This window comes from Sinohyriopsis cumingii, chromosome 2 (genome assembly GCF_028554795.1).
Source record: "Sinohyriopsis cumingii isolate HCF-2022 chromosome 2, ASM2855479v2, whole genome shotgun sequence".
NCBI lineage: Eukaryota > Metazoa > Mollusca > Bivalvia > Unionida > Unionidae > Sinohyriopsis > Sinohyriopsis cumingii.
The window spans coordinates 18617890-18645603 of NC_142962.1; the positions used below are offsets into that span (position 1 = coordinate 18617890).

At 35.0% G+C, this 27714-nt stretch overlaps 1 protein-coding gene across 2 annotated transcripts in view; it reads left to right on the forward strand.

Annotated features, from left to right (window-relative positions):
• The first annotated feature begins 3222 nt into the window (after window positions 1-3222).
• LOC149804409 (zinc transporter ZIP9-B-like) overlaps window positions 3223-27714 on the forward strand; it is a 64425-nt gene continuing 39933 nt past the window's right edge. For both annotated transcript variants that reach the window (XR_016415607.1, XM_089939931.1), the window contains exons 1-3: window positions 3223-3399; window positions 11731-11839; window positions 22995-23183. Coding sequence is in view for 1 of the 2 variants with exons in the window: in XM_089939931.1 (XP_089796057.1) it covers window positions 3304-3399; window positions 11731-11839; window positions 22995-23183 (394 nt within the window). In the remaining variant the exon portion in view is untranslated. The remainder of the gene's footprint in view (window positions 3400-11730; window positions 11840-22994; window positions 23184-27714) is intronic.

Here is a 27714-nt window from a genome sequence, read left to right on the forward strand (position 1 = left end):
TATGGCAGTACAGAGGAGCATAAAAGCTTTGATTGTGTGAAAAACTTTCTAGGATATAACAGATGTGGAATAAACAACCAATTAGAGCATGAGGGTGTTAAAACATGCACGTCGTGCGCATTTGCAATGACTACAGAGTCCAAGGATAATAAAGAGAATTGTACATCCAAAAACGTCACAGTTAAAATGGAATATATAAAAAATACGATAAGGCAACTGCAATATAAACAATGTCCTACTTTGGTAATAGAAGACACGACAGAAGGAGTGAAAAGAGACGACACTGAAAAATATTAATCTAGATTTACTTTATTTAAGAAACGCTGAAAGCAAATACAATGTAAACCCCCAATGTAAAAGTGTTTTGTATATTTGATTTAATTTATATTTGATTTAATTTAATTGTTTGCTTATTAGTTTTAAATTTTTTAAAAAAATAGTTTTTTAAAAAAAATCCATTCCATGCTATTGTAATGTAATTTTATTTATTGGATTTGATATTTTACAGAAATTCAGTTCAGTTTTTCGAAAACCAACTATTAGAACTTTGTCTCTAAAGCTGACCTAGTTCCTGACCTTATTTCAGGATTGGAAGTAAACAAAATTTTCCTTGTTAAATTTATTCTTTTTTAGAGTATGATTCGTACAGTGAAATCGAGGTTGTACTGGGAGTATGTGACTTTAAACATGTAAATAGTTTCTACATTGTTAATTCGAAATTCTGGTTTTACCGGAATTGTGCAGTAGCCAGATTTAATAGTGATGTTTAGAGAAATATTTTCAGTTGGGCATTTAAACACTTAGACGTCAATGTGTTTTGTTTTTCTTCTGTTGTGGCCAGTTGGAGTTAAATTTTAATTTTTCTTCAAATTATTTGGATTATAAGAGATTATTTTTTCCTGGAAATACTTGTGCTAGGAATTATTTTTGGACGAAGATATTATTTAAATTTACACACTTCAAACACCGGAATATTATTTTTTTTTGTGGTTCAACAAAGAACTGATGACACTTCAGTACTATATTGACTACAATATACGACATCGCCTTCCATTTTGGATTTTCGTCGGGACTCGAACTCATATACATTAGAATATTTTATTACTCTGACTTCTAATTTTTAATTCTTGGATTATTTTTGGATTTGATTCTTAAAACTGTAAGTTCGTTTCCTCATTTATACCTTGTTTTTCTACGGAAATAAATTATTTGTTAAATTTTACAAAGCTTGTTGTCTTTACTTTTTTCTTGTTAATGTTTATGAGAGCATAAACACGTAACTAAAGCAACAACAACAATAACAAACAAACAAACATTTGTAAAAAATAAAATAAAAATAAGATGGCATACGAGATCGTTTACAATATCAAGAGTAAACAAACACCAGAGATGTTTATGCAATCATTAGAAGAAGTAAAGTTCCTTCAAATTCTAGTAAAGGAAACAGCAGCGATTCACAAAAAGTTTTAATCAACTGTGCAATTTTAATGGACAAAATATTTTCTACATGCAATTTTAACGTATTGATAAAGTATTCAGTTACATATGATTACAACAGGGTGGCATATTTGCTCCATCTGGATGAAGTAAAAACATGCTAACTTTTCACAGTATACTTATTCTGAAGATCTGTTATAACAGAACCATCACTTTTATCCAAGTAGTAACTGTAATTAAATGACACAAATAAATAGTCGTCTCCAGAGGAGATGATGTTGTACTGCAACAACACTTGTCTTGAGAGCACAACGATGTGTTTCAGAGTAATAACAGTTTTAAAATTTTACAAATACAACAGAGTAAAACTGACAGAGTAAATAGCTAAACGGAATACAAAATATAAGTGATGCAAATACTTCAATAATTAACAGAGAATTGCATGCGATTTGGAAAAACAGTACAAATAACAAAGGTTCAAATATTTGCACAAGAAAGGTGAATTGTTTTCTCGTTTTGGCGCTGTTTAATACATATTCGGAATGATCTTGTGGGGACCATACCGTTCTTGCGTTACCCGATGAGAAATGGTTCAGCTATTCAGTGACCGCAACACTTTCCCTTATAGGCAAAAAATCAGTAAGTCCATCCCCTGCCAGGTAAAGTAATCATCCAGGTAAAAATAATAACCATCCTTAGGACATCCTGATAGATATAAAACCGCAAACAATTTAGAAGACGCCAAACTCCATTTTTATTCTCGTGGAAAGGAATTCGAGCTTTCTTTATTCAATTTTAGCAACAATTCTAATCAGTCCAAGCATGCTTTCCTTCACTCTAGACCTGATCTTACATCAACATCTTTGAATGTGCTTCACGCATTAATGCTACAATATACATTTGGATCCAATTTTTGACCACACCTTGGATACCTCATTAATAATTTACTAAGAATGGTTATCTGAAGGCCTACAATAGCTGAAGGGTTTAATCTGCATTCTGTTTTCCACATTCCGACAAGGGAGAATATTGATTGCTGTCGTTTATAATAGTACTTAGATTAACTGTTGTGTAAACATCAAATTTGGTCTTGTAATGCTTGGAAGATAGAATGCTTGTTCGTCTTACCGATAGAGTTCATTAATAGCCAACGTAAGAACTGAATTGAATTGATGGTGTCTATCATTTGTGTTAATGCATGAATAAATTGGTGGATCGTTTATATGAATGATACAAGAATTTACCAATTTATGGGTAAATGAATTGCTGAACCTATCGTCCGAGATAACTGACCTATCAAATAACTGGTGTCTTAGAAAATATGGAATGTTAGACAAATATTTTTTTTCTTCTTCTGGATATAAATGATTTCCATAAAAAAAATTAAGTTCTCAGACAAAACACGAACTAAATTAATTTCCACAGAAATGGAGAAATTTTCGGATGTGGAAGTAGTTGTCGATTCTCAACAGCTAAGGAGAAATAAAACTATTATCAGCTTGTTTTGATCAATTTACAATGCAACATAATATAAAACTTTAAAGTGAATACAAAAAAGTTCCTTTTCCAACAACGCTCACCAACTATTTCCGGTTTTAGCATATTATATAATTCTCAAATTCTCTTTCCGTAAAGGTGATAAAGGTATAGAATAACTACATAATGTTTCCGAAACAGAGTGTCCCGGTGTAGCTTTCCGGAATGAAGTAATTGTGTTCCGGGAACGGTAAGAACTTGATACCACAGTCTATTTATTAGAATTGTTCTCGCAATGTTACATTTTCATTACCTTTGAAATGTAAAGCAGTCTGATGTCTACATGGCATGTACGTGTGTGTATTGTGACTGACAGTTGATCAGTGAAGGATGGACGACATCTGGACGTTAATATTGTTGTCTTTGGCCATGCTTGTGGGATGTTACTTGTCTGGTATGATTCCACTGGCTATCAACTTTTCTGAGGTAGATATATGATCTGAATCATTCAAACTATAGCAAGAGCATTTGTATCGTCATTCCTTTCCAATGGATAGGATGCAGTGGACACAAATTGTTTCATTACTTTTGCATCTTCTTTCTTTTCTATTTTCCTCTGTGTAGTTTACTGTGAAATTTGTACAGTTGAATGTTCTTAGCGTTAATCAGCCTGAAGTAGCAAAAACGTTTGATTTTTAGTAGGGGAGCACACAAAAATTGGCTCTTTTGTTCTAAATACGGGTCAAACCCACAAGGGTTAGGTAAAAAAAAAAAGATTTGGAGTATCCGTCCATGAATCAAGGGATGGGGGTTCCAACCTGTAACAGGTTATATTGTTACATAATTTGAAAATAAACAGTCATGCCAGTCCAGTATTTAGTTTTGATAGCTACAACATCAATGGACTACATTTCAGAGTTAACAATGTGTGGGGGTGCTTCATGATTTAAAAAAAATAAAAATCCCCATATATAGACTATAGCCTGGAATGCTGTATTATCATGGTACTTAATACTTGATGTTTTTTATCAGTACATATTGAAACAGTTTTGTTGTTGATGCATGGTTACAATTTGTGAAGTTTTTATGACTTTCCCTCTATATGTTCATGTAAAATTTCTCAGTCAATCAAAGAGCACAGATGTAAATAAAAGCACATATAGTGCCTTACCCAGATTAACGTGTCATTGGGGAACAGCTCTATGTTATCGTGGTGTTCGCCTAACTTAGATACGGTAGCATACACATTATAATAAACAAATTCAACTTACCTATAATAAGGAATGTTCACACTCGCACTGGCTGAATATTTCCACAACAGACTAAAAGATCCAGTGATTAAATGGAACATACAAAGGTAATTTAACTTGAAATCCAAGATTAAAAACAAATCAAATCAAAAAAGTGTAACTCTGTATGCATTTTAAATGCAATGTGGGCAAAGAAAATAGCTGTCACCTCACCACAACCAATGTTGAACAACAAAATGAAAGGTGTGTCCAGTGTTGGCAATTGTCACATTTTTTTTGGGGGGGGGGCACCAGACAGATGCCCCCCATCCTAATAAATTCTAAAATTTTTATGTGTATTTGTTTTTCCCCAGGTATGTTGCTTTGTATTATTTTAGCGTTCTTTTGAAGTGAAAAATAGGATTTGGGTATTTGTATCAACCCTAGTGTATCTATTAGGGGTGTACCTCCGAGAGTGATTTTTATTATCCTCTCGGATTACTTCCCCTAGTGTTTTGGTGACCTTGCTAGGGTCTCCTATGACCCGTGTTTGTTATGTGTTTGTGCTATGTGTTATGTTTGCTATATTTGTGTATTTGTTGGGACAGCATTCTTTGTCAAATTCTTGTCTTGTACCAGTTGTCTTATCAAATCCCGTGTTTATAATTACCACGGGAATGTATATTTAAGAATTTGGAATTTTGTAGATCAGTGATATTTCCCTCTAAATATTTGAAACCTTATGGGTTTTTATGTGTGTATTAAGATCACCTCTCTAATTAGAAGATAAGACGGTGCTTCAGGAGGGGTTCACACTTTTTTATTTTTTTTATGTATCCCCCATGGAGCAGGTCTATGTATTATTTATGAAAGATCTGAAAATTTTTCAGTATATAAATATTGTATCACGGTAAAGAACTGCGATAATGTTAGTATCCTATAAATTAAGATGGAATATGACATTAAACCCTACAACAATTACAACTGCTTGATAGAGATCTTTGGTCATTATCAGTATGTCCCACTTTAATTCATTTTCAACTATTACTCCTAAAAGTTTTTATTCCTCAACATATTCATTGAGTTGCCCATTGTTAGATTTACCAGATTCTCAGAAGTGGAATGTTTCTTTGATGAGGCTGTTACCATACATTTTGGTTTTGTTTCATTTATAACCAATTTAATTTCTCTTGACCACATCTCAGTATTTATTATTCTGGAATCTAGTAGAGCTTTATCATTAATTACATCATTACCTAAGGGAACTTTTTTACCATAGGTGTTTTTTACATGCTTTATTGACTGTCATAAAGCATTTTACACCATTTGATGATAGGGTTTATTTTCCATTTCTTATTGACTGTTATTAGGCATTTGATACAATTTGGAGATGAGGTATAGGTTACATTCTTTATTGCCTCTCATAAGGCATTTGACACCATATTGTGACAGGGTTTATTTTCCATTCTTTATTGACTATTATGAGGCATTTTATACCATTTGGAGATGGGGTATACTTTATATTCTTTATTGACTGTCAATAAGCATTTGACACAATATGGTGCTATGATTTATTTTACATTCTTTATTGACTGTCATAAGACATTTGACACCATTTGGAGATGGGATATAGTTTGCATTCTTTATTGACTGTTATGAGGCGTTTTATACTATTTGGAGATGGGGTATAATTTACATTCTTTATTGACTCATAAGGCATTGACACCATATTGTGATAGGGTTTATTTGACATTCTTTATTGACTCTCATAAGGCATTTGACATCATTTGGAGATGGTGTATAATTTACATTCTTTATAGTCTCTCATAAGGCATTTGACACCATATTGTGATAGGGTTTATTTTACATTCCTTATTGACTGTCATAAGGCATTTGACACCATTTGGAGATTGGGTATAGTTTACATATTTTATTGACCGTCATATGGCATTTGACACCATTTTGAGATATGCTATATTTTTCATGCCTAGGTATATTTTTATGTTTTATTGACTGTCATAAGGCATTTGTTTTACATTGTGCATTACATTGTAAAAGGCAAGTTCCTTAAAAGACTGAAAATGAATTCTTGTTTGGAAGATCTTTAGGACAGTAACATCTACCATAACATTTTTTTTAGAAACTACAGACATATATATATGATGGGTTACAATGAAGCCATACCATCCCATTCATACAAATAAATATTCCAGAAAATGAAAATTGTAGAAAAATCCATACATTTTATATGAAATAAATAGATTTTTTTTATAGTTTCTGGGCATTATATTTGAAAAATGAAATAAATAAATTTGAGAAATATATAAGAAATGCATTTTATGGTTGGATTTTAAATTCTGTTTACCTATATTTGGATGCTGCTGCATTTACAGTCATAGGCACCATTGGATAATAATATGTCATTGGATTCTTTATTATGATAAGCAGTTTTTAAATACAGGCTGTGAAATTGTTCTGACTACTGCTATTAATGTGATTACATTATCACCAGCAGCAAGAAATATTTTGTTATAAAACAAAAACAGCAATCTAGAAGGATTTTGTAAACTGGCAAGGTCAGAGGCCTACACCCCATAAAACTATTCATTGACCTATTCAAATGCATCTGCTGGTTTAGACTGGCTGAATGTCAGTGAAGATATAGTAAATTAGGGATCCTTAATACAGTAATGCATTTGTAAAAAAAAATTGTGTTCTACATATGTCCCATTCGAATGAATATCCTGTTTTGCAGGTTTTAGATTTTATTAACGCATTAAGAAGTGTACATGTTACATGAAAGTTAAATTAAATGCAAATCCATTTGATGGATGGATGATTTGAAAGTATGTTTACCTGTATTATGAATTGCCAAGCAGTGAACATGTTATTTTGCACAATTTAGGTTCATTAATGCCTTAAGCAGGGTGTAAACAAGCAGCGAGCATGTTATTTTGCACAATTTATTCAGTAGAATTAATCTGGACATTTGCTGTTTAATTGACATTCTCTTGCAAACCAGGAAGGCCTGCTGAGGAAAGTAATTGGAATCCGAGATTATGGTTAAGTGTAGTTTGGCACACTGTCCTTGAAAACAAGAATGATAGATAAATCCCCCAAATATTATATTAGGAAATGAAACACTTTTGTAATACTATGTACTTGCTTATAAGTCAAGTCAGACTGCAAACAACATAGATCCAGATCTAATATTTTGTTTGTTCAGCTGATTACACCTAAAGAACTGTACAGACCCAGATATGCCAGCACATAATGCAACCGTGTATTTGGGTCTGCACAACTTGCAGTTGGACTTGGTCAGTAAATGAGTATATATGGTGGATTGTGTGCATTCTATTTATGATTTTTAGAGCATAAAAAATAGACTGAGAACACAGTGGCATTGATAGAGTTGCTATTTATGATTTTTAGAGCATAAAAAATAGGCTGAGAACACAGTGGCATTGATAGAGTTACTATTTATGATTTTTAGAGCATAAAAAATAGACTGAGAACACAGTGGCATTGATAGAGTTGCTATTTATGATTTTTAGAGCATAAAAAAATAGACTGAGAACAATGTGGCATTGATAGAGTTGAAGACTTAAAAACTGAACATGATAAAATAGTTTGTTGATCGCATCAGTTTTGTTATGGCAGAACTGTTTTATTTATGTATTTTAATTAGTAATTGCGTACCTTTAAACTGGTTATTTTACAAGTGCCATTTTTAGTGGAATGCAAAATGAAAGCAAACAAAATGCAGAATTAATGCAAATGAACTATTGCTTGCAATGTGAAGGAAACAAAACACAGCAGAATGATGGTTGATACTTGAAAATTAAATTAAAAGACAAATGCATTTGATGAATGGATTTGTAAATCAGTTTACCTGTATTGTGAATTACTACTAAATTTACAGTCAAAACCCCGTATTGGATAACATTGTAGAATCAGGTTCACTGACAATTTTTCACTACTTATAAGCCATAAAATTGTTCTTTGAGTTGCTGTTGATGTGATGACATCCTCACATTAGCTGTATTTCAAAATTGTTTACTCACACAAAATGAAATAATAAAATTTTGCTCATAAATATATTCTACACCTATATTGTTAACATTTATTTGCAATAGTCAGTAATTTGTAATTTTGGTTAAAATTCATTTAAATTCTTTTGAATTTTTATTCATTGTCCATTTTATTAAAGCACACTTTTAATAACACAAGATAGGAAAGCAGTTCTTTCTATTAATACCACAGAAAATGAAAATATTGACTCCAGCTGACGCATTCCAAATGAAAGCAATAAATACAAAATCAGAAAGCACTCCAAATGTGAAATCAATGTATACAAAATCAGGATGCATTCCAAATAAAAGCAATAAATACAAAATTGGGATGCATTCCAAATGAAAGCAATAAATGCAAAATCAAAATGTGTGTGTGTGTGCCGCAGACATGTAGCATGATGTCCCACCCAGTCACATTATCCTGACACCAGGCCGACCAGTCCTAACACTAACCTCTTAATGATGAGCACCAAGTAAGGCAGCTGCTAGTTCCATTTTTGTAAGTCTTTGGTATGACTCTGTCGGCGATCGAACCTATGACCTCCCGCATCTGAGGCACTAGGCCACTGGAGCGGTCAAAATCAAAATGCATTCTTAATGAAAACAATACTTGTAGAAACTATATGAGGATGCATTCTAAATGAAAGCAATAAATACAAAATCAGAATGCATTCCTGATAACATAAACAAGAAATCATGAATGCAGATGAAGTAAAAATGCTATAAAATAAAGAATTGATCAGTTAGCGATTTCATAGTCCATAATATCTATCACAAGTTTTCCCATGAATTTAATCTGCAGAATGGACTATTAATTAACTATAGTAACTAATATTCCGTAAAACAATTCTGTGACTAAGGCTGCATTCTGTGTGTCATGACTCCCTCATTTTCATTTACTATGGCTGCATGTCACAACTCCTCATTTTCATTTACTAAGGCTGCATGCTGTGTCATTGACTAAGGCTGCATGCCATGACTCCCTAACTTTCATTGACCAAGGCTGCATGCTGTGTCATGACTTCCTCATTTTCATTGGCTAAGGCTGCATGCCATGACTATCTCATCTTCATTGACTAAGGCTGCATGTCATGACTCCCTTATTTTCATTGACTAAGGCTGCATGCCGTGTCATGACTCCCTCATTTTCATTTACCAAGGCTGCATGCCATGACTCCCTTATTTTCATTGACTAAGGCTGCGTGTCATGATTCCCTCATTTTCATTTACCAAGGCTGCATGCCATGACTCCCTTATTTTCATTGACTAAGGCTGCATGCCATGACTCCCTAATTTTCATTGACCAAGGCTGCATGCTGTGTCATGACTCCTTCATTTTCATTGAGTAAGGCTGCACGCCATGACTCCCTCATTTTCATTGACCAAGGCCACATGCCATTCCTTCCTTATTTTCATTGGCTCAGGCATGCTGTCACTCCCTTAATTTCATTCAGCAAGGCTGCATGTAATTATTCCTGTGTGCCTCCATCTCTCCCATTCTTTATATAAGACCCAAGAATTTGCAAGATTTTCTAATTAGAACAAAAAAGACAGAAAATAAAAAAAGACAATTTTCATCATCTAAAACACCGGTGCTCTCAATGTGCAAACATAAGAGAAAGTACTTCTTTCAGTAGCATTAATACAAAAGAGTTTTTTTCTCTATGTGATAACACTAACTGCATATCAGTTGATGTGATTTATTTGATAACCTGTAAAAAAAAATGTAGCATGCAATATGTTGGACAAATACTTCAACAAGTTTCTAAGAGAATGAATAATCATCGCTTTCAAATAAAAAAATGATAGAGATCATCAGTTTTCCTCTAATATTTCAACAGACTTTAACACCATTAATCACTCCACTTGATTTTTCTTTCATGCCAATAGATATTGTGCATGGTGACATAAATAGACTCATACAAGAAACTTATTGGATCCATAAGTTAGATACTTTGTATCCTAATGGCCTTAATGCCAATGCACTATATAAAATTGTATAATAATTTTTTTTAAAAATTGGTATACTGTATATTCTTTATAACAATATAATTATATGTATGGCTGTTTGTCTCTATTTTATTCTATTATTTTAGATTGACAGTAACAAATTCTGACATAGGGTGATCTCATTTAATTTTTTTTTAGTACTAGTGTACTCTAGCAGTGTGGTGGGAGATAGCAGCAGCTTTATAAAGAATTATATAATTATTATAATTATAAAGTATTTAAATTCAGTAGCAGTCATGTAATAAATCTATTTAAAATTTCTCATAATTTGATTCAGTTTTGGGATTTTAAAGTGCCAAAGTTAATATTGGTTATGTAAAAATATATAATTGATGGTGTTAGAATACATGGTCGAAATTCTTTTCTACTTAGATGTTCATACTTTGCCACTCTGACAGCTATCTGCCAGTGCACTGTCTGCTCCTATATTTATAGACTCCTATTCATGTCACGTGACCTTATTTAGCCAATCAATTTTTGTCCTCAGGGTTAGCCATGGCGGTAACCAAGTCAACTGTTCAAACTGCATGGAAAATCCCTCTGAAGACAAAATTTAGACAGAATTAAGTTGTTCTCTCAATGTTCATGTTGTGCGCTTTTACTTTTAATCTTATTGTATATTCATACCTATGATTACGTAGAACTGGACTGAACGGACAATTGAATTTCGATGTGAATTGAGAGAGAGTAGAGTACAATATACTGATGGTGCAATGAGTCATAATATGGTTAGAAATAGACCCTATCAAATGCATACTATTTTGCACATTAAAGTAAAATAACAAGTTCTACATAACCAAGAACTTACAATAATGAACAGTAACATTAGTTCTAACTTATTATTCAACAAAAGTCTGACAAGAGAAATGTGATTCTTCGGCTGGGCACATTGATTCCATCACTATCCTGCATCTGTGCTGTTTTGGTAGTAAAACTCCACTGGATGGTTGAAGTCACTAATTTATGGACTAACATCATATTTCTGGCTTTGATATTCCAAAATCATGGAAGGTAAGATAATTAATTTCCTAAACTATTCATGTGAAATTCCAGCACGACACATGCATGATCCAACATTAAAATGTACATGGCACAATAACTGCTAACATTCAAACTTCTTTCCACTTAATGTTGATGTCCCAGGGCTTGTAGAACTGTTGATGTCTTTAGACGAATTCCTTGACGAATTCATTAATACTCCTGAGAACAGCATGACTTTACAAGGACCACAGCAAGGTTTTATTCCCACATTTAGTATAAAACACAGAATACACATTTATAAGAGATGCATATGGCGATCTAAACAATGGTGGGTGGATGGCATATGTTCTGGAACGGCAGAAGTAATTCACACATGGTAGATGTTTTCAGTGATATAAAAAATGACATGATCAAATATGCCAAAGTCTCATTGGTCAAAAATTATCTCACATCTCAGTGTTTAACATCAGATAATCTTCACACATTAAATGGACAATGTTTATGCATTTTTAACTGTTTTGCAGGACAAGTTGAAACTGGTTACGGTCTTAGGTGCAGGCCTTCTAGTGGGTGCAGCATTAGCAGTTATAATTCCAGAGGGGATTCATGCGATGTTCTCCACAGCACTGGAAGGTAACTCACAACCTATTTCTCAGATTTTCATGAACTGTTGTATATGCTTTCTATTTGACAGGGAAATTTTGTTTGGTACACCTGCTGGTCAGTCTGATTAAAACTGCGATTTTATAATAAGCAAATAATAATAATAATAATGAGGACTTTGTATAGCGCCTAATCTTTAGAAGCTCTAAGCGCTTTACAACTTTAGACAACACTAATAAGATAAGAAACATAATAATATTATTACAAAAACAAACAACATGAAATTAGAAAAACATAAAAAAAATAAAAAACATGCTGAGACTATTTCAGGTAGGAAACATTATTAGGTCTTTAAGTTTGTTCTTGCTGTCGAAATAAGTGAGTTTTGAGAGCCCTCTTGAATGTGATCACTGTGTCTTTGTGTCTAAGTTCAGTGGGCAATTCATTCCACGTTGCTGGGCCCTGGTATGCAAAAGAACGCTGTCCATATGACTTTGTTTTCATACTTGGAATAATGAGTATACAATCGTCAGAAGAGGAGCGTAAGTATCTTGCTGGTGTGTACACATGGGTGAGGTCAGATAGGTATGTTGGACTAGAGTCCGACAGTGAAATGTAGCACAGAGAACAAATTTTGTGTTTGATTCTGGATCAAATGGATAGCCAGTGTAGGGTACAGAGCAGCGGGGAGGTGTGCTCTGATCGTGGTACTCTAAGTATGATCCGAGCAGCAGTGTTTTGAAGTTTCTGGAGTAGATATTGAGATGAACCAGACAGAATTGAGTTACAATAGTCCAGTCTTGAAAGTACTAATGAACACACAAGTGTTTTAGTGGCATCAACTGAAAGATATTTGCGAATTGAGCTGATGCGTCTCAGCTCAAGATATGCAGCCTTGCATATGTTCATGACATGTTGGTGCAGTGTGAGAGTACTGTCCAGAGTAACACCTAGCTTTCATACTGATTGTGTGAATTTAATGTTGGCGTTGCTGATATTTATTGTTTTAGGTAAAGAATGTGAATGAGAAAGTCTTTGTGTTGTGATCAGAATGGCCTCAGTTTTATCATCATTCATCTGCAGCTTGTTACAAGTCATCCATGATTTCACATCAGAAATGCACCTCTCTACACCTTGGATGGTAGCATCAACTTCAGTTGGGTGGCTAGATTTGTATATTTGGGTGTCATCAGCGTACAATTGATGAGACACTGGATGATGATCTATGACAGATGAGAGCGACTGAGTGTACAGAATGAAGAGAACAGGTCCAAGAACAGACCCCTGTGGAACACCACAACATAGATCAACTGGGTTGGAGTATATTCCATTTGCAGATACAATTTGTGTCCTGTTTACCAAGTAGGACTTGAACCACAGTAAGGCTGTATCATGAATGCCAAATACATGATGGAGACGGTGAAGTAATATATCATGGTCTATTGTGTCAAATGCTGCAAACAAATGAAGGAGGGTGAGGACTGTAATCTTTCCGCTATCCAATGCAGAGAGAATGTCATTAACTACTTTTAGAAGAGTAGTTTCAGTACTGTGGCAAGGGCGATATGCAGATTGTACATTGCTAAAAGGACTGTTTAAATTTTAGATGAGATACAAGCTGGGATAGAACAACCTTTTCTAAGATTTTTTAAATGAATGGGAGATTAGAAACTGGGCGGTAGTTCTTTAAATCATTATGGTCTAGTGTTGGTTTCTTCAGCAGAGGCTTTACAATGGCAGTTTTGAAAAATGATGGGAATTCCCCAGATGAGAGGGAGGTATTAATAACATCAGTTAGTATAGGCAATACTGGATCTAAGCACTCAAGCAGCAGTGATGTTGGAATTGGATCAAGTTCACATGACTTTGGTGCACTCTTCATCACGATTGTACGTACGAAATCCATAGAGACAGGTTCAAATGATGCTAATGGTTGCCACTCAAATTCTGTATCCCAACTGTATGGTGACAACGAGTCAATTGAAATTGTGGTGTCAAGCTTATCTCTAATGGTTTGTACTTTGTCATGGAAAAAATTTGCAAACATGTCCGGAAGGTCAACTGAAGAGAAGGTAGTTGGAAGTGGTGTTGATTTGTTCCTTGACATTAGCTTGTTAGTAATCTTGAAGAGCTCTTTGCAGCTGGAACTTTCCATGATCTTAGTAGTGTAGTGGGCTGATTTTGCTGCATGGACTATATTTGTGACATTCTTCTTAGCGACTTCATAGATTTGCTTGTGAATAGTGAGTCTGGTGGAAAGCCAGAGCCTCTCAGCTTTACGGCGGTCTCTTTTAGCAGTGCGAAGCTGGTCCCTAACACTGCTATACCATGGAGAACACTTTTAAATTGATACTCTGCACTTGGTAGCTTGGGCATGTTTGTCAAGTAATGAACGCAGACAGTTATCGAGTTGTTCTGCAGTAGGAGGTAAGCAAGTTGTTAGGTTAGCTTGGATGTCGTGCATTAATTTGGTTCTATTTATCGTACAGAGGTATCTCTTAGTAGCAGATAAAGGTGGAGGGTTAGGGACTGATACGTCAAGATGGCATATAATGCAGAGGTGATCTGATGCAAGGTCATGGGATACCAGGGAGGACCGTAGAATGTTGTCATCAGGTCTATGAAGAATCCAGTCTAAAATGTGACCATGTTTATGGGTGGGTTGGTTAACTGACTGTTTGAGGTTGAAAACATTAATGGAATCTATGAGTTTTGATGTATTTGAGTTTCTGGGACAGTCAAAGTAAAAGTTTAAATCTCCAAGAATAATCAGGTTGCCACCTATCGAATCTCCATAGTCCAGGAGATTTGGAAACTGCTCCAAAAAGAGAGAGTCAGCCAGCTTGTTTTTTCTACTAGGAGGAGGGCGGTATAGGCAGAAAAAGTGGACTGACCTTTGCTCCAGTGTGAGTGTGGTTTGGAAAAAGGTTCTTGCTGTGGTGATTTTGAAATTCCCATTTACAAATGTGTAGTTTACTTTCAGATAAAGTATTGTATTTCAATGGAGAGAAAGCTGTAATTTAATTGTTGAGCTGAAAGGTCAACAAAACATAATCTTCTAAGTGTCTATCAGGTCTCGATTATGTTCATTATGTCAGAGGTTTCAGTTTTACTCGATTATGTTGATTATGTCAGAGGTCTCAGTTTTACTAAATTATGTTGATTATGTCAGAGGTCTCAGTTTTACCCGATTGAAGTGCTGATCAAATGTGATTTTGGATGCTGCAGGGCGGGGGGCATTCAGCAGGTTAGTCATAGGGGGTGGGGACACTCAGCAGGTTAGTCATAGTTCAGCCTGCATTTATGTATGCCTGTACACATTTCACATTTATACATGCCTATACATTGCAACTGGTTCTGAAAGTTGAAGTTCATGTTCAGCTTCTTCATGATGCTCATGTTTAAAGATGCATCAATTCACTCCACTTCTGAGGGACCAACGTTTTGTTTTTTATTTCATGTATACTTTGGGAGCTTACATTGTGGGATTCCAGAAACAATTTATGAAAATTTGTATGCCTATCAACAAATGAAGTACCCGGTGCAGGGATGGTCCTGGCTTTTAAAAAGCTGTCGCCAAAAAAATCGCCAACCTCAATATTTTGTCGCCAATTTTCAAAAAGTGTCGCCAGAACAAGTAGTGTACATTTTTCCAAGTGTTAATTTAGTCTATTAATGTAACAGGCAATGAAAATTACAAAAGATGGGTTAGTTAATTCTTTAATTACAACAAGCATTAACAAAATGTTACAAAGTGTTACATGAAGATCCGTCGCAATTTTAGGGCTGCCCACTTGTTGAATGCAGTTTCAAAGTCTAATTTTTCACATCTGTACATGCTGATTCTCATGAAATTCTCAAGAGATGAGATGCAGAGTTTATTTCTTATGTCAGTTTTTATGACATTCATCTTACTGAATCCACGTTCACAGTCCACAGCACTGACAGGTGACACTAGTAGTCTATCAGCAGCCCCCCCCCCCTTATGGCTAGCTTCACAAAGCTTGTAGTGAATTGCTTCCTAAATCCCAAGAATGATCACTGAATGCTGTATAAATTTTCTCGACAAGCAAAATAGGATCTCCATTCCCACGAATGAAACTTACACGAGTCAACGCCTGGCAATATTGGACCGTATATATAAGCATAAATTCACACCCAATTTAGAGATTCTTTCACTCTTGTATTTTGAGAAATAAATAATTATTATTAATTATGCAAAACTGGTTGTTGTTTTTTTTTGTGCTATTTCTTGTTTCGGAGTTTAAGTCTCAGCAGCCTTAACACGGATTGGTGGCAAAAGGAAAAGATCAATGAGTAAAATGCTGCACTGGTGACAGACATAATTGTGATTGAGATTTTTCCATTTGCTTTGTATTTATACACAGTAGTCGGTACTTCAGAGGTTATCAGTTTTCTATGAAGGTTCAGCAAAACTATTGTACTGGTATATGTAAAAAAAAAAACAAAAAAAAAAAAACAGAAGATTTAGCCATTCAATTAATTGTATCTGTTCTATTCGCGTCTTCAGAAGTCGGTCAGTTGTAGGTATAGTTCGGTAGCATGATTGACTGTATCACAGCATACAGTACTCAGCCCAGATGTCAGCATAAGCAGATTATGATGTAACAATGCACTGTAAAGATGGGGTTGTCAATACAAACAAAGGATTGTTTGTGTAACAGATTGATTCCAATGCATTGCTTAGTCAAGTTTGTGGCTTCCTTTCGTTCTCCCTTTTAATTTATCCAGTCCAAATCTATGATTATATGTACAAATTAAATAACCAAAAAGTCTGTCGCCAAAAAAGTCGCCAGATGGGATATTTTTGTCGCCAATAAGGAAAAAAAATCGCAATTTGCGACATTGGCGAAGCCCAGGACGATCCCTGCCGGTGCACTTTCATATTCAAATATGTTACCCAATGATAATACCTTAGCAGAACTACTACTACTTTACAAATCCGGCCCTCCTAGATTAATACTTTTTAACTTAAAAGCAAAAAGTGTTCTGCCAGTTAGAGTGATCTCCCCTTATACCGGGTTTCATGCCAAATCCAGTGAATTTTTTAATTACTTCTTCCGCTTGTACAGAGTAGCACACTGTCTATTGATAGAGAAGCCTTGCAAAATCGAAGGGAAGTATACTTCAGATATGATTTTCCAATTTTTCAGTTCTTTCTTTCATTGATGGCAAAGTTTCTAACTTTAAAGTGTTGTCACTTAGCCATCTTCACACATTACAGGTCCTTGGTACATATATATGCAGGTTGCAATGGTGTCCCCTCACATTGCTATAACTGTATTAATAAGTGCAGGTCTGGTGCATGATATAGAAAAATCATTTAATATTGCTGTATAATTTTGGCTACATCTGGATCCATACAGGTAAATTTTCTATATTACCTAGCTTAGTGTCAACTTCATAGTTTTATGCATGATGCTTTACTAAATTATTAAATAGCATGTCATTGGGCCTTTCCTACAGGTAACATTGTTTTACAATGGATATTGTAGCATCCACTTTGTAAGTATCCTGATAACACTTAAATGCCTTTTTATGTGCAGGTATGGTGTGTACTATAGAAACTCATTTTTATTACTGTATTATTATTGTATATCTTACACTCTGGTCAGATACATACAAGTAAGTTTTCTGTACATGATTTACTTATAGCATCCATTTAATAGTTACTGGTACTGTAAGTGCTGCTTGGATGAATTTACCTGTACAGTAATACCTCGAACATTCACGAGGTTAGGTTCTAGAACCAGTCGCGGATCAGGAGGAATCGCGAATGTTTGGTACGAGTCACTAAAAATGCTAATAAATACTTATTTCTAGGGTTTAAACCCTAAATATGACCCAAATCATGCTCCCAAAGCACTTTAATTTCATTTAAAAGTTAGCTTAATACATTACCCTTAAAAAGAGAAATAAATGGTTGACGTGAAAATAGAGTACAGTATCGCCTAATGGGTATTTGCCACACTAGTGCATTTACAGTATGGTACATGTATACTAATATTACCCCTATACTAATTCATTGGCTGCCGTTTTCTTTTGCACTCACAGTAAGGTAAAACCAAGTAACGAATGGGACTGTAAACTTAATGACTGACATTTTCTTTGTCATTATCAGGAAGGTAAACTAGGTAAACTTCATATGTCACAGAAGTCATATAACGAAGGTACAATTCAATAAAATAAAGAAAACATGTACGTAGAGGGTACCAATGAAAATTTCGCAAATCCGTGAAATTCGCAAATCCAGAAACGCAGATGCACGAGGTATTACTGCATATGCAGTCTTAATCAGCCTTCAGGTAACCTGTTACCTGAATGGTTTAGTGCCCACTTTGTAAGTACTAACAGTGACACTCTAATTCTCTACTTGTACAATCTACATGCACCATTGCACAGGTAGTTGTCATTGCATGTAGCTCTGCACTGACACTCTCAAGTTCATCAAGTAGGATGCAGGACACACTACACCTGTATATATTATGTGCTTTATTTTTGGTACAGATTTAGACTATGTGCAAGACCAGACTGGCAAACACTCAACATGTGTTGATTTCTCTGGTTGTCATTCTTTGAATACATATCAGATTTGCACATTATGGTCACAAGTCAATGGGCAGCAGTTCTATGGATACTAAAGAGGAAGGCGCAGAAGAATACCTTGGGGAACGAAGACATCATCAACTTGCACGCATGATTTTTAAACCATATCATTGACTGTGAAGCAAGATAGAGAACTACAAAAGCCTCATTTACCATTTTGCAAATCAGAATTAGGACCAGCTATGTGGATCAATATCCCATACACCATCCCAACATAAGAGCTTGACATCTTGCCAGCCAAGATAGCCCTATTCCTTCAGAACCAGACATGGTCATATACTTCTGATTGCAATGGACCATGAACACAATCAAACATACAGTATCAGGCACCAGAAGAATGCATTTTTCCAGTTCCACAACTCACCTAATGTCAGTATGTACTTCCTGCATATGATGTCCAGCTTAGTGCCTCATTACCCAAGAACATGGTCCATGAACCGAGTTACATAGCAGTCAAACCTGCATAGTGCTGCGAGGCACTTCCTGTGGATGATGTCCAGCTTATACAGGCACTCTCATATGTCAGTCTAACCTGCATAGTGCCAATAGGCACATCCTGTGTATGACACCTAGTTCATTGAGGTACTCTTGTGGATCAAACAAACTCGCATATTGCTGCTAGACACTTTTTGCATACAGAAACCATCTTGGTGCCTCAGTTTCCAAGAAATGTCTCTTCACTCATCCTCAAACCTTTGCCACCCAAAGGGAGCTAAAACCTAGTGACAATTTGGAAGTAACAGGATCAAACTCAAAATGTGCTGCAAGTGTAGTGATCTGCCACCCTTGACATTATTCTCCAACCAATTTGCAGGTAGTACAAGATACATCGACTTAACTACCTTAATCCTAAAGTCATGAAAACAATTCTTTTAAGTTTCCTTGTCATTATTAGATCTTACTGTATTTGCTGGACTATAAGTCAGTACTTTTATCCAGGAAATTTGGGCTTCATCTTGTACTCTGAATTGACTTGTATTTGGATTATGTCATTTAAATCGCTTCATTATATGTCACGAATTTTTTGGATGTAAAAAAAATCGATAATTTTTCCCATTTTATGAGATCATGTACAAAAGAGTATAGGAACCCAACATTTAAAAATATTTACATGTTTGTCAGTATTAAATTAAAGTGCATCAGATGTAATTGCACTAAAGCTACATGCACTAGTATTATATGTTTAAATTTGATTACATATATGTGCATTAGAATAGACAAATTAGAAAATGAATAACCATGACAAAAACATAATTACAGTATTCCATCACATTTTTCTTCTGGCACCATGTGATCAAAATAAAACCTGCCCCGATATGAGATAGAAAGGGAGAGAGAGGTCGTAGGATGATTGTAATCTGTATTGTTCAGTTACATCACAATTGTGGTCTTGCTGATGTACCAGGGGAATGCTATATTCCATTGTCAGTTAATGTCTCTGAATAAACAACTCCTTTTAATTTTAATTAGAGTATCCATTGTCCTGAGAATCGCATCGCATTGCAACATTATTTACATGCTAATTTAATATGCTACAGCTTTGGCAGTTGGCACCTGTCTGGGGACAAGATTCGGCATACCAGATCAAATTAGTGAGGTTTCCAATAGGGAAATGAGGCTTCCCATAAAGCATTGTGCATAATGTAACATGTAATGCTATTAAATGTCAGGTGGTTACTCATGTATGTTTCTCAACCAGTGATACTTTTTATTCTCCCTGACAAGTGTCAGTAGCCGCTCTGGTGACCTTGTGGTTAGAGAGTCCGCCTCAGAAGTGGGAGGTTGTGGATTCGAACCCTGGCCGAGTCATACCAAAGACTTACAGAAATAGTACTAACAGTTACCTTACTTGGCACTCAGTTTTAAGAGGTTAGTATTAGGACTGGTTGGCCTAGTGTCAGGATAATGTGACTGGGTGGGACATCATGCTATGTGTCTGTGGCATGATGCCCCAGTGCTAGACATCATTATAAATTGCCACACTGCAGACATCATAGCGATATGACTGAAATTTTTTTAAAAGCTACAGTAAAAATCCTAATTACACACACACACACACATACACACACACATTCTCACATTGGTGTACACAAGAAAAAATCACTTGAAGACTAGGTTACTATGATATAGTTTCTGAAGGGGTCTGTCTGTTCGAGCTGAATTCACTACAGTATTTGTAGGGCTGTACTTGAAGACTAGGTTAATATGATATAGTGTCTGCTCACAGAAATTTGTTTACATATCATGGTCAGGCTGTATATTCAATGCCAGATTTCGCCTTTTGTCTCATTCTTGAAGTGTTCGATGCATTTGGACTGGATGTTAGCTGCTTACCAAACTGTTCTAGTATTTACTGTGACTATCCATGGTAGATGGAGAATTGTTTTAAAGTCATGATTTTAACATTGATGTTGAGGTTGAAATTTCCTAGGTGAATATTTTCACAATTATTTGAAAACATACATTACTTACCAGTACCTCACATTAGTTGTATTTAATGCTTTAAGCTTCCAAACATAGTCTGTAGTACTTCAAAAGAATCTCAAATTTTCCATGTTAAGTACAGGTATCTTGAGGTAAGCTTTATAATTTGGTTTAATTAAAACAGGATAAGTTATATATATATATATATACAGTGGAGCCTCGTTAATCCGGACTCCGTTTATCCGGAAACCTCACTATCCGGACATAATTCAACGGGAACGGTATTCCTAAACGTTAATTTGCTCCATTAATCAAGAAATCTGTGTTCCGGGTCCGGAAATCAAAATCGGGGACCAAAGTGTAAAATTACTTTAAAACTTGTATCGATAATCCAGAAATAATCTGTCCGAAAATAAGAAAACTAGATAAACAGTCAGTCGGATAATACAGATTCACCTACGCAAATTTGGAGGTGTGCCAATGTATCAATCTCTGATTGTTAAAATTCTAGTGGTATGTTAAAGTTATCCATTAATCACATGATCATGTGTGTGGAAAAACTAGGTAGCGTGACCATGTTGTAACCAGCGATTGTATAAACAATGTCTGCTTTAGCTAGTCGCCGACGGAGGTGTTAATAATTAAATAATCACACTGGAATCAAATTGTCCACGCCTTTTGATGTAATATATGGTAAATAAATTAAGTGTGTTATTAAGCCTCTTTGTTGTTTACCAATTGTATATAACAATCATAGCTTATTGATGGCTGTACAAATACAGTTAATTGATTTAAGCTGTGGACAGTATAGGGCTTCATATCAGAATAAAATGTGGATGTCAATTTTCAGCTCATTAGCAACAATAACAGCTGTAAAATACGACTAATAGAAATGACTGCATTTCATTAGTTTACAGTAACGTGAGATATCAGTTTGTATTCGTTGTACATTTTACATATATTATGGCGACACCATCAAGCAAGCGTAGACGAGTAGAGATACCGGCCAGCATAAAAAAGATTTGCCAGCACAAAGATCACCCAAAAGCTACCATTCAAGATATACACCAGTATATTATATCTTATTCATCCTTAGTCATTGGCATGTCGACAGTTGTGGACATCATAAAAAAACACGGGCAAATGATTTTCCATACCTGCCGACTCAGCAGACCTAACTCGCGCGCACCACGCCAAATATCAACAAGTCGATGATGCCCGTCTTCTTGTGGTTCTCAGACATGTGGACCCACCACGCCGCCATCACTGATGAAATGCTCATTGCCAAGGCAAAGATACTCAGAGACCAACTCGGCATCACTGACTTTGCCTATTCTCATGGTTGGCTACAAAATTCCAAGAATCGGCGGGGCATCAAAGGCAAATTGTATGAGGGAGAAGCAGAGAGTGTCGACATGAACAAAGTGTTCATTGTCTAAACTTATATTTACTCTATGTACAATCGCATGTTATAATAATATGAAATAAACACACGTCAGTAGAAGTATTCATTAATTTATTTCAACCATTATTGAATATACAGTACAATTACAGCTAGCATATACATGTATATGTATACGGTGTGATGACATCGTAAAATAAAAATGTGCATGATTCAATTATCCGGAAAGCTCGTTAATCCGGACATATTCACTGGGAACGAATGTGTCTGGATTAACGAGGCTCCACTGTGTATATATATATATATATATATATATATATATATATATATATATATATATATATATATACACACATACATATATATATATATATATACACACATACATATATATATATATATATACATACATACATATATATATATATATATATACACACACACATACATACATACAGTAAAACCTGTCTTGAAAGACCACTGCTATGTGAGACCACCTGTCTTGAGAGACCACCTTCTCAATGCATGCATTTATAGATTATGTAGCATTGGGACCTGTTATGAAAGACCACCTGTCTTGAGAGACCAAATTTTTGGCAAAAGAGGTGGTCTTTCAAGGCAGTTTCTACTATATATATATATATATATATATATATATATATATATATATATATATATATATATATATATATATATATATATTAGTTTATTAAGTTTCTGATTTTCTAACAGGGCATCACCATCTTGAGGTAACAGGAAGTGAGAAAAGTAAAGAGACCGCTGTGAAGGAAGAGGTGGAACACAATCATGATCATCCAATCTTCGATGATCACACTGTCATCGGAATTACACTTGTGTCAGGCTTCATCTTTATGCTTCTTGTGGACCAGATTGGTGGTGGTCACATGCATGCTCCGTCAGGTACATTGTTTACTCTGCGTGTATGTATTTGAATTTAACAGTACATCAGCACAATATTGGCAGTATGGTGCAGTTTTTAAAAAATGGATAAAAGTTAAAGATGTTTGTATTCAGTTAAAGATATATAAAATAAAAAGATAATGGTTCATGGGTATTACAGTGGTTTCAGTGTTTCATGAGGTGCCAATTTTCCTGGATTTCATGGTTGTTTTGAACCACAGATTTAAAGAACCAATGAAAAATACGCCACGTGATACAGAATGGCCCTCCCCCCTTAGCTCTACTGGTTATAGATGTTGTCCATCTGTCTGTCCATTCATTGGCACACATTTGTCATTGTTACTTCTCCTAAACTACTTTGAGGATTGCCTTGAAACTTTTTAAAAACTTTTATTCCAAGGTCTTGTCAGTCTTATATGAAAATGGTACTGCTCAGAAATCCAGTATGGCAGCCACATCAGCAGAAGTCCCATAATGGTATAAAGTTGGTCTTAATTGACCTTAAATATATGGAAGTTATCTAGAAAATCTTCTTGCTACTCCAACAAAATAGCATGTCGTATTGACAAGAGGTTTTCACCAGAAAACTGCATATGTTCTGAATGAAATGCCAAACAGACATCTAATAATGGCCACTATGACAACCATCTTAAATTTTTGTTATAGCTATTTTTCAAAATGTATGGTCATATCAACATTGGGTTTTCAACAAAAGGATTCTTATGATATCAGGTTGGTCCTAATTAAAATAGGTGTACCACAGACATCAAATATCACTGCCACAATTAACATATTGAAAATCACTAATTCTTCTTTACAGATAGTCATATTTGGATGGGATTTTCACAAAAAGACTTCTAATGGTGTCTAGTTTGTCCTAAATGAAAATAGTGCTGATTTTACAACCAATTTGGTATTATCCTTTACTTGTGTTTGTTTCATTTTAACTCTTTTGAACAAAATTTATAAAAGGATTATAAAAAAGATTTGTATGCTATTCCATTTTTTAAATCCCCTCAAAAGTGCATCTCATTTTAGCTACCCATTTTTCATCCAAAGGAAGAGCAAGATGGTAAAACACTAAAAGTTTTGCTTCAAGTACCAGTGCTTCAGCCAAACCAAAAAATGTGTTTCCTATTGTACTGGTTTTAAAATTAAGGTAGGCAGGTTGGTTATTTGTTTTAAACATGCGTATTTAATGTGATTTTTGTATAAAAAAATTTTTTTTAACATTTGGGAAAAAGTGCTAGGGTCAGCAATGCAAAACAAGGATTGTCAGCCAACTGGAAACATATAATCTTGTTTGCATTTTGATGCTTTGTACAGATCAAGACTGGTTTGCTTGTGGGATGATAACATCCACATAACCTAAATTTACCACTCCTAAGTAAGTGCTTGACTTGTTGAATGCATCGGCTTTGTTTGATTTTGAGCAGAAATAGTAAATGATTGATCATGGCAGGTGTTTAATTTGTGTTCATACATGCAGTAGTATTGTTTTGACTACCATTTAATTGACCACCTTATGTTGTCAGAAAACTTTTGTTCTTTTGTACTCTCTCTTATTTGTGCATGCAGAATTTAATCCATGAAATTAAATACCTAGAAATATGCAAACTTTGACCATGTACATCATAATTTTGTCATGATCACACATGAAGGTACTCGTTTCATATACCTGCTCAGGTTGTTAGTGCATCCTATCAAATTGGTCTAGCTTTATTTTATGAGCAGGTATTGTATGTACATGTAATGTAGAAAACTCAATAATTTGCTGTCTAATTTCCACTTTGTCTCGATATGAGTTGGAGCATCAATCTTAATTACCCTTGTATCATCTCTGGCATAATTTCCTATTTAAGTGAACACTGTCAATAACAAATTGACTATGCAACAGTGATCAACATTTAATATAGACTACTGTTTTCAAATTATTGGTCAGTACTATTGTGCCTTTGTAAACTCGTATGAAATGAGCAGAGCTAATGTGCCACAGATGTCATGCTTAGTTGAATCTAGGTTAGAGTATTCTGAAATTATCTTTAATGTTTATTATAGAGGAACAGAACATAAATTATGACTTTATTTGATTAACTTTTGATTAAATATTAGCATTTGTTTGATTGCCCATCATATAAACATAATTCTGTTAGTGTTAGGACAAAAATAATGTTTAAAAGCCACCTGTGGCACATACTGTTTTATAGTTGAAATCTACCTTTTCACTTGCAAAATAATAATAATTGTTATTAGTAGCCCCCCCCCCCCTTTGTTTTTTTTGTTATTGTTGATAGATCTGCATTCTGTCCCTACATTACAGAAACTGATTGAAAAAGTCTATTGGGGACCTGAAATGTTATACTGTTGTACTCGGATAATGAAGGCTAGTGTGTTCACAACAAGTCGTTAGTTGATTACACGAGACGTTCTTTGAGTTGTTATGAGTAATAAAGGGATCAAATTCTGTCCTTGATGACATTAAAGTCTTTTAATAAATCTCGTCTGACCTTTGACAGACATTAAAAAAAAGAAGAGACTCAACAATAAATGATTTTGGCAGAAATACTTGAGCATGTGTTTTTTATATTTTTGTATTGGTCAATTGTTATTCTGTTGTTCAAGATGTTTTTACAGGAATATTTAAGGGTAGTTGATATGTTTCAGTTCAGTTTGTGCCAAAACATCAAAACATGGCTTTCTTCCAAAGCTACACAACACTGGCTAAGAAATATGAAATGCTATAATATATGTTGTGTTTAATTCAGAAATTTCCTCCACAGGATGAATGTTGCTTGGAGGAGTGTTGGAAAGCAGTTAGCAGTTTGTTTTGAAAAAGTGATTTAAGGGAAAATCTGCACCAGAAAATAATTCAGAGCCTGTTAAATGTGAAATTTAATTACTTTTAATGTCATCACTAGTCACCAGTCAGCAATTGTGTAAAGGAAACTAAAATTGCTTGTAGATTTTATTTGACAAAAAAATCTTTACAATAAAACTACAAGATATACACATCTTACATTTTCATGTTAACTGCCATACACTGGCTCATGTTAATTAATCACAATGGCACCAAAAAAAATATTTTCTTTTCTGTCTTGGTCTTGTAAATGACCTGCCACTGATGATCATTCCAACCATTGGACTCGAATGAAATGGAAAATTAGTATCAATTCTGAGGAGGAGAATAAATCTCTTCAAGTTGCCAAAACTCTCAGGCATTCATTTCCTTCATGAATTTCAAAGAATCCTGACTATGATCTCAAGACTTAAAGAAAATGATTTTTGAGAGTTCAGTTTTGACTCTTGAGATTTTCATTTTGTCTCTTGAGATTTTGCCATGGTAGTGTGTTCCATGGTAGACTTGGTATCAAGAGCAATCTTTTAAAAGGCACAAAACACTTTATGATCTCTCACCATGAATCCCACAGAACTCATGTGAAAGTCAGTTTCTCAAAAGGGGGGGTAGTTCCCATCAGCTGCTCAACATTCCCTGATGATTCCAGTAACAGCAGGATAAACATCCAGGTACTGGAATGCGATGCAGTTGTGTCCACTGCCATCTTTCTCAAAGGTCAAGCTAAGATCACATACATACTGTTCTAATCTCCTGTTTCATGGGGTGCCCCATGTTGCCAAGCGGTCTAAGGCATTCACCTTTACAGTTCACTCACCTATCTCAGTGCATGTGAATTTGAGACTTGGCTTGACCAACATGGTATGTAAGAAAGCTTGCGAGTAGTTTCCCTTGGATCAGGGGTTCTTCACTGGTCTTCCTAGATATTTCCTCCACCAATTATATTGACTACTATGTTTAACCTATTATGTACTGAAAAATCATGTTAAATCCCCCACAAAACCACACCAAGGTAAGCCTCACGTACCTTGGAAGGCTTTTTAGGTGGGTAAGCAAAGAATAGAAAGGATGCCTCTAGGACACTGCAAATAGGGAAGCAGTCCTATTCATCCTGTATCCGTAGATGACCACAGTTCTGAAGAAAGAAAGTGGACAACGGGCAGGGAAAGGCCATCATTTTTGTCCTATTTTTTTCCACACAAGCCTCCCAGTACCAAGAAATGATGAGTTTCTTGCATAACTTTTCAGATTTTCCCCTATGAAAATTAAATAGACAGTAGTATCTGTGTTTGTTTATTTTAACTGAGTAATGCTTGGATCAGTTTTGTTTACCCTTTGAGAATTCACTTCTTGATTTGGAAAGAAGTCAAGAGTTGTGACCTGTTCAAAATATTTGTTTATACGTTCATGCCATTAATTCAGTGGTATATAGGATTTACTTTGTCCAACTATGTCTGTGGATCCAACATGCTAAACCTATACAGCTTCACATATTGACATCTTGCACTGTGAGTGAATTTGGGATGAACAGTAGTTATATACAGAGACAGAGAGCTCATCCGTATCTTTTATTTTACAAGAGAATGATAAATTTCATCCTTATCTTTTATTTTACAAGAGAATGATAAATTTCAGTCATTGACACTTTGAGATGACCACCATGGTCCCATTACATAA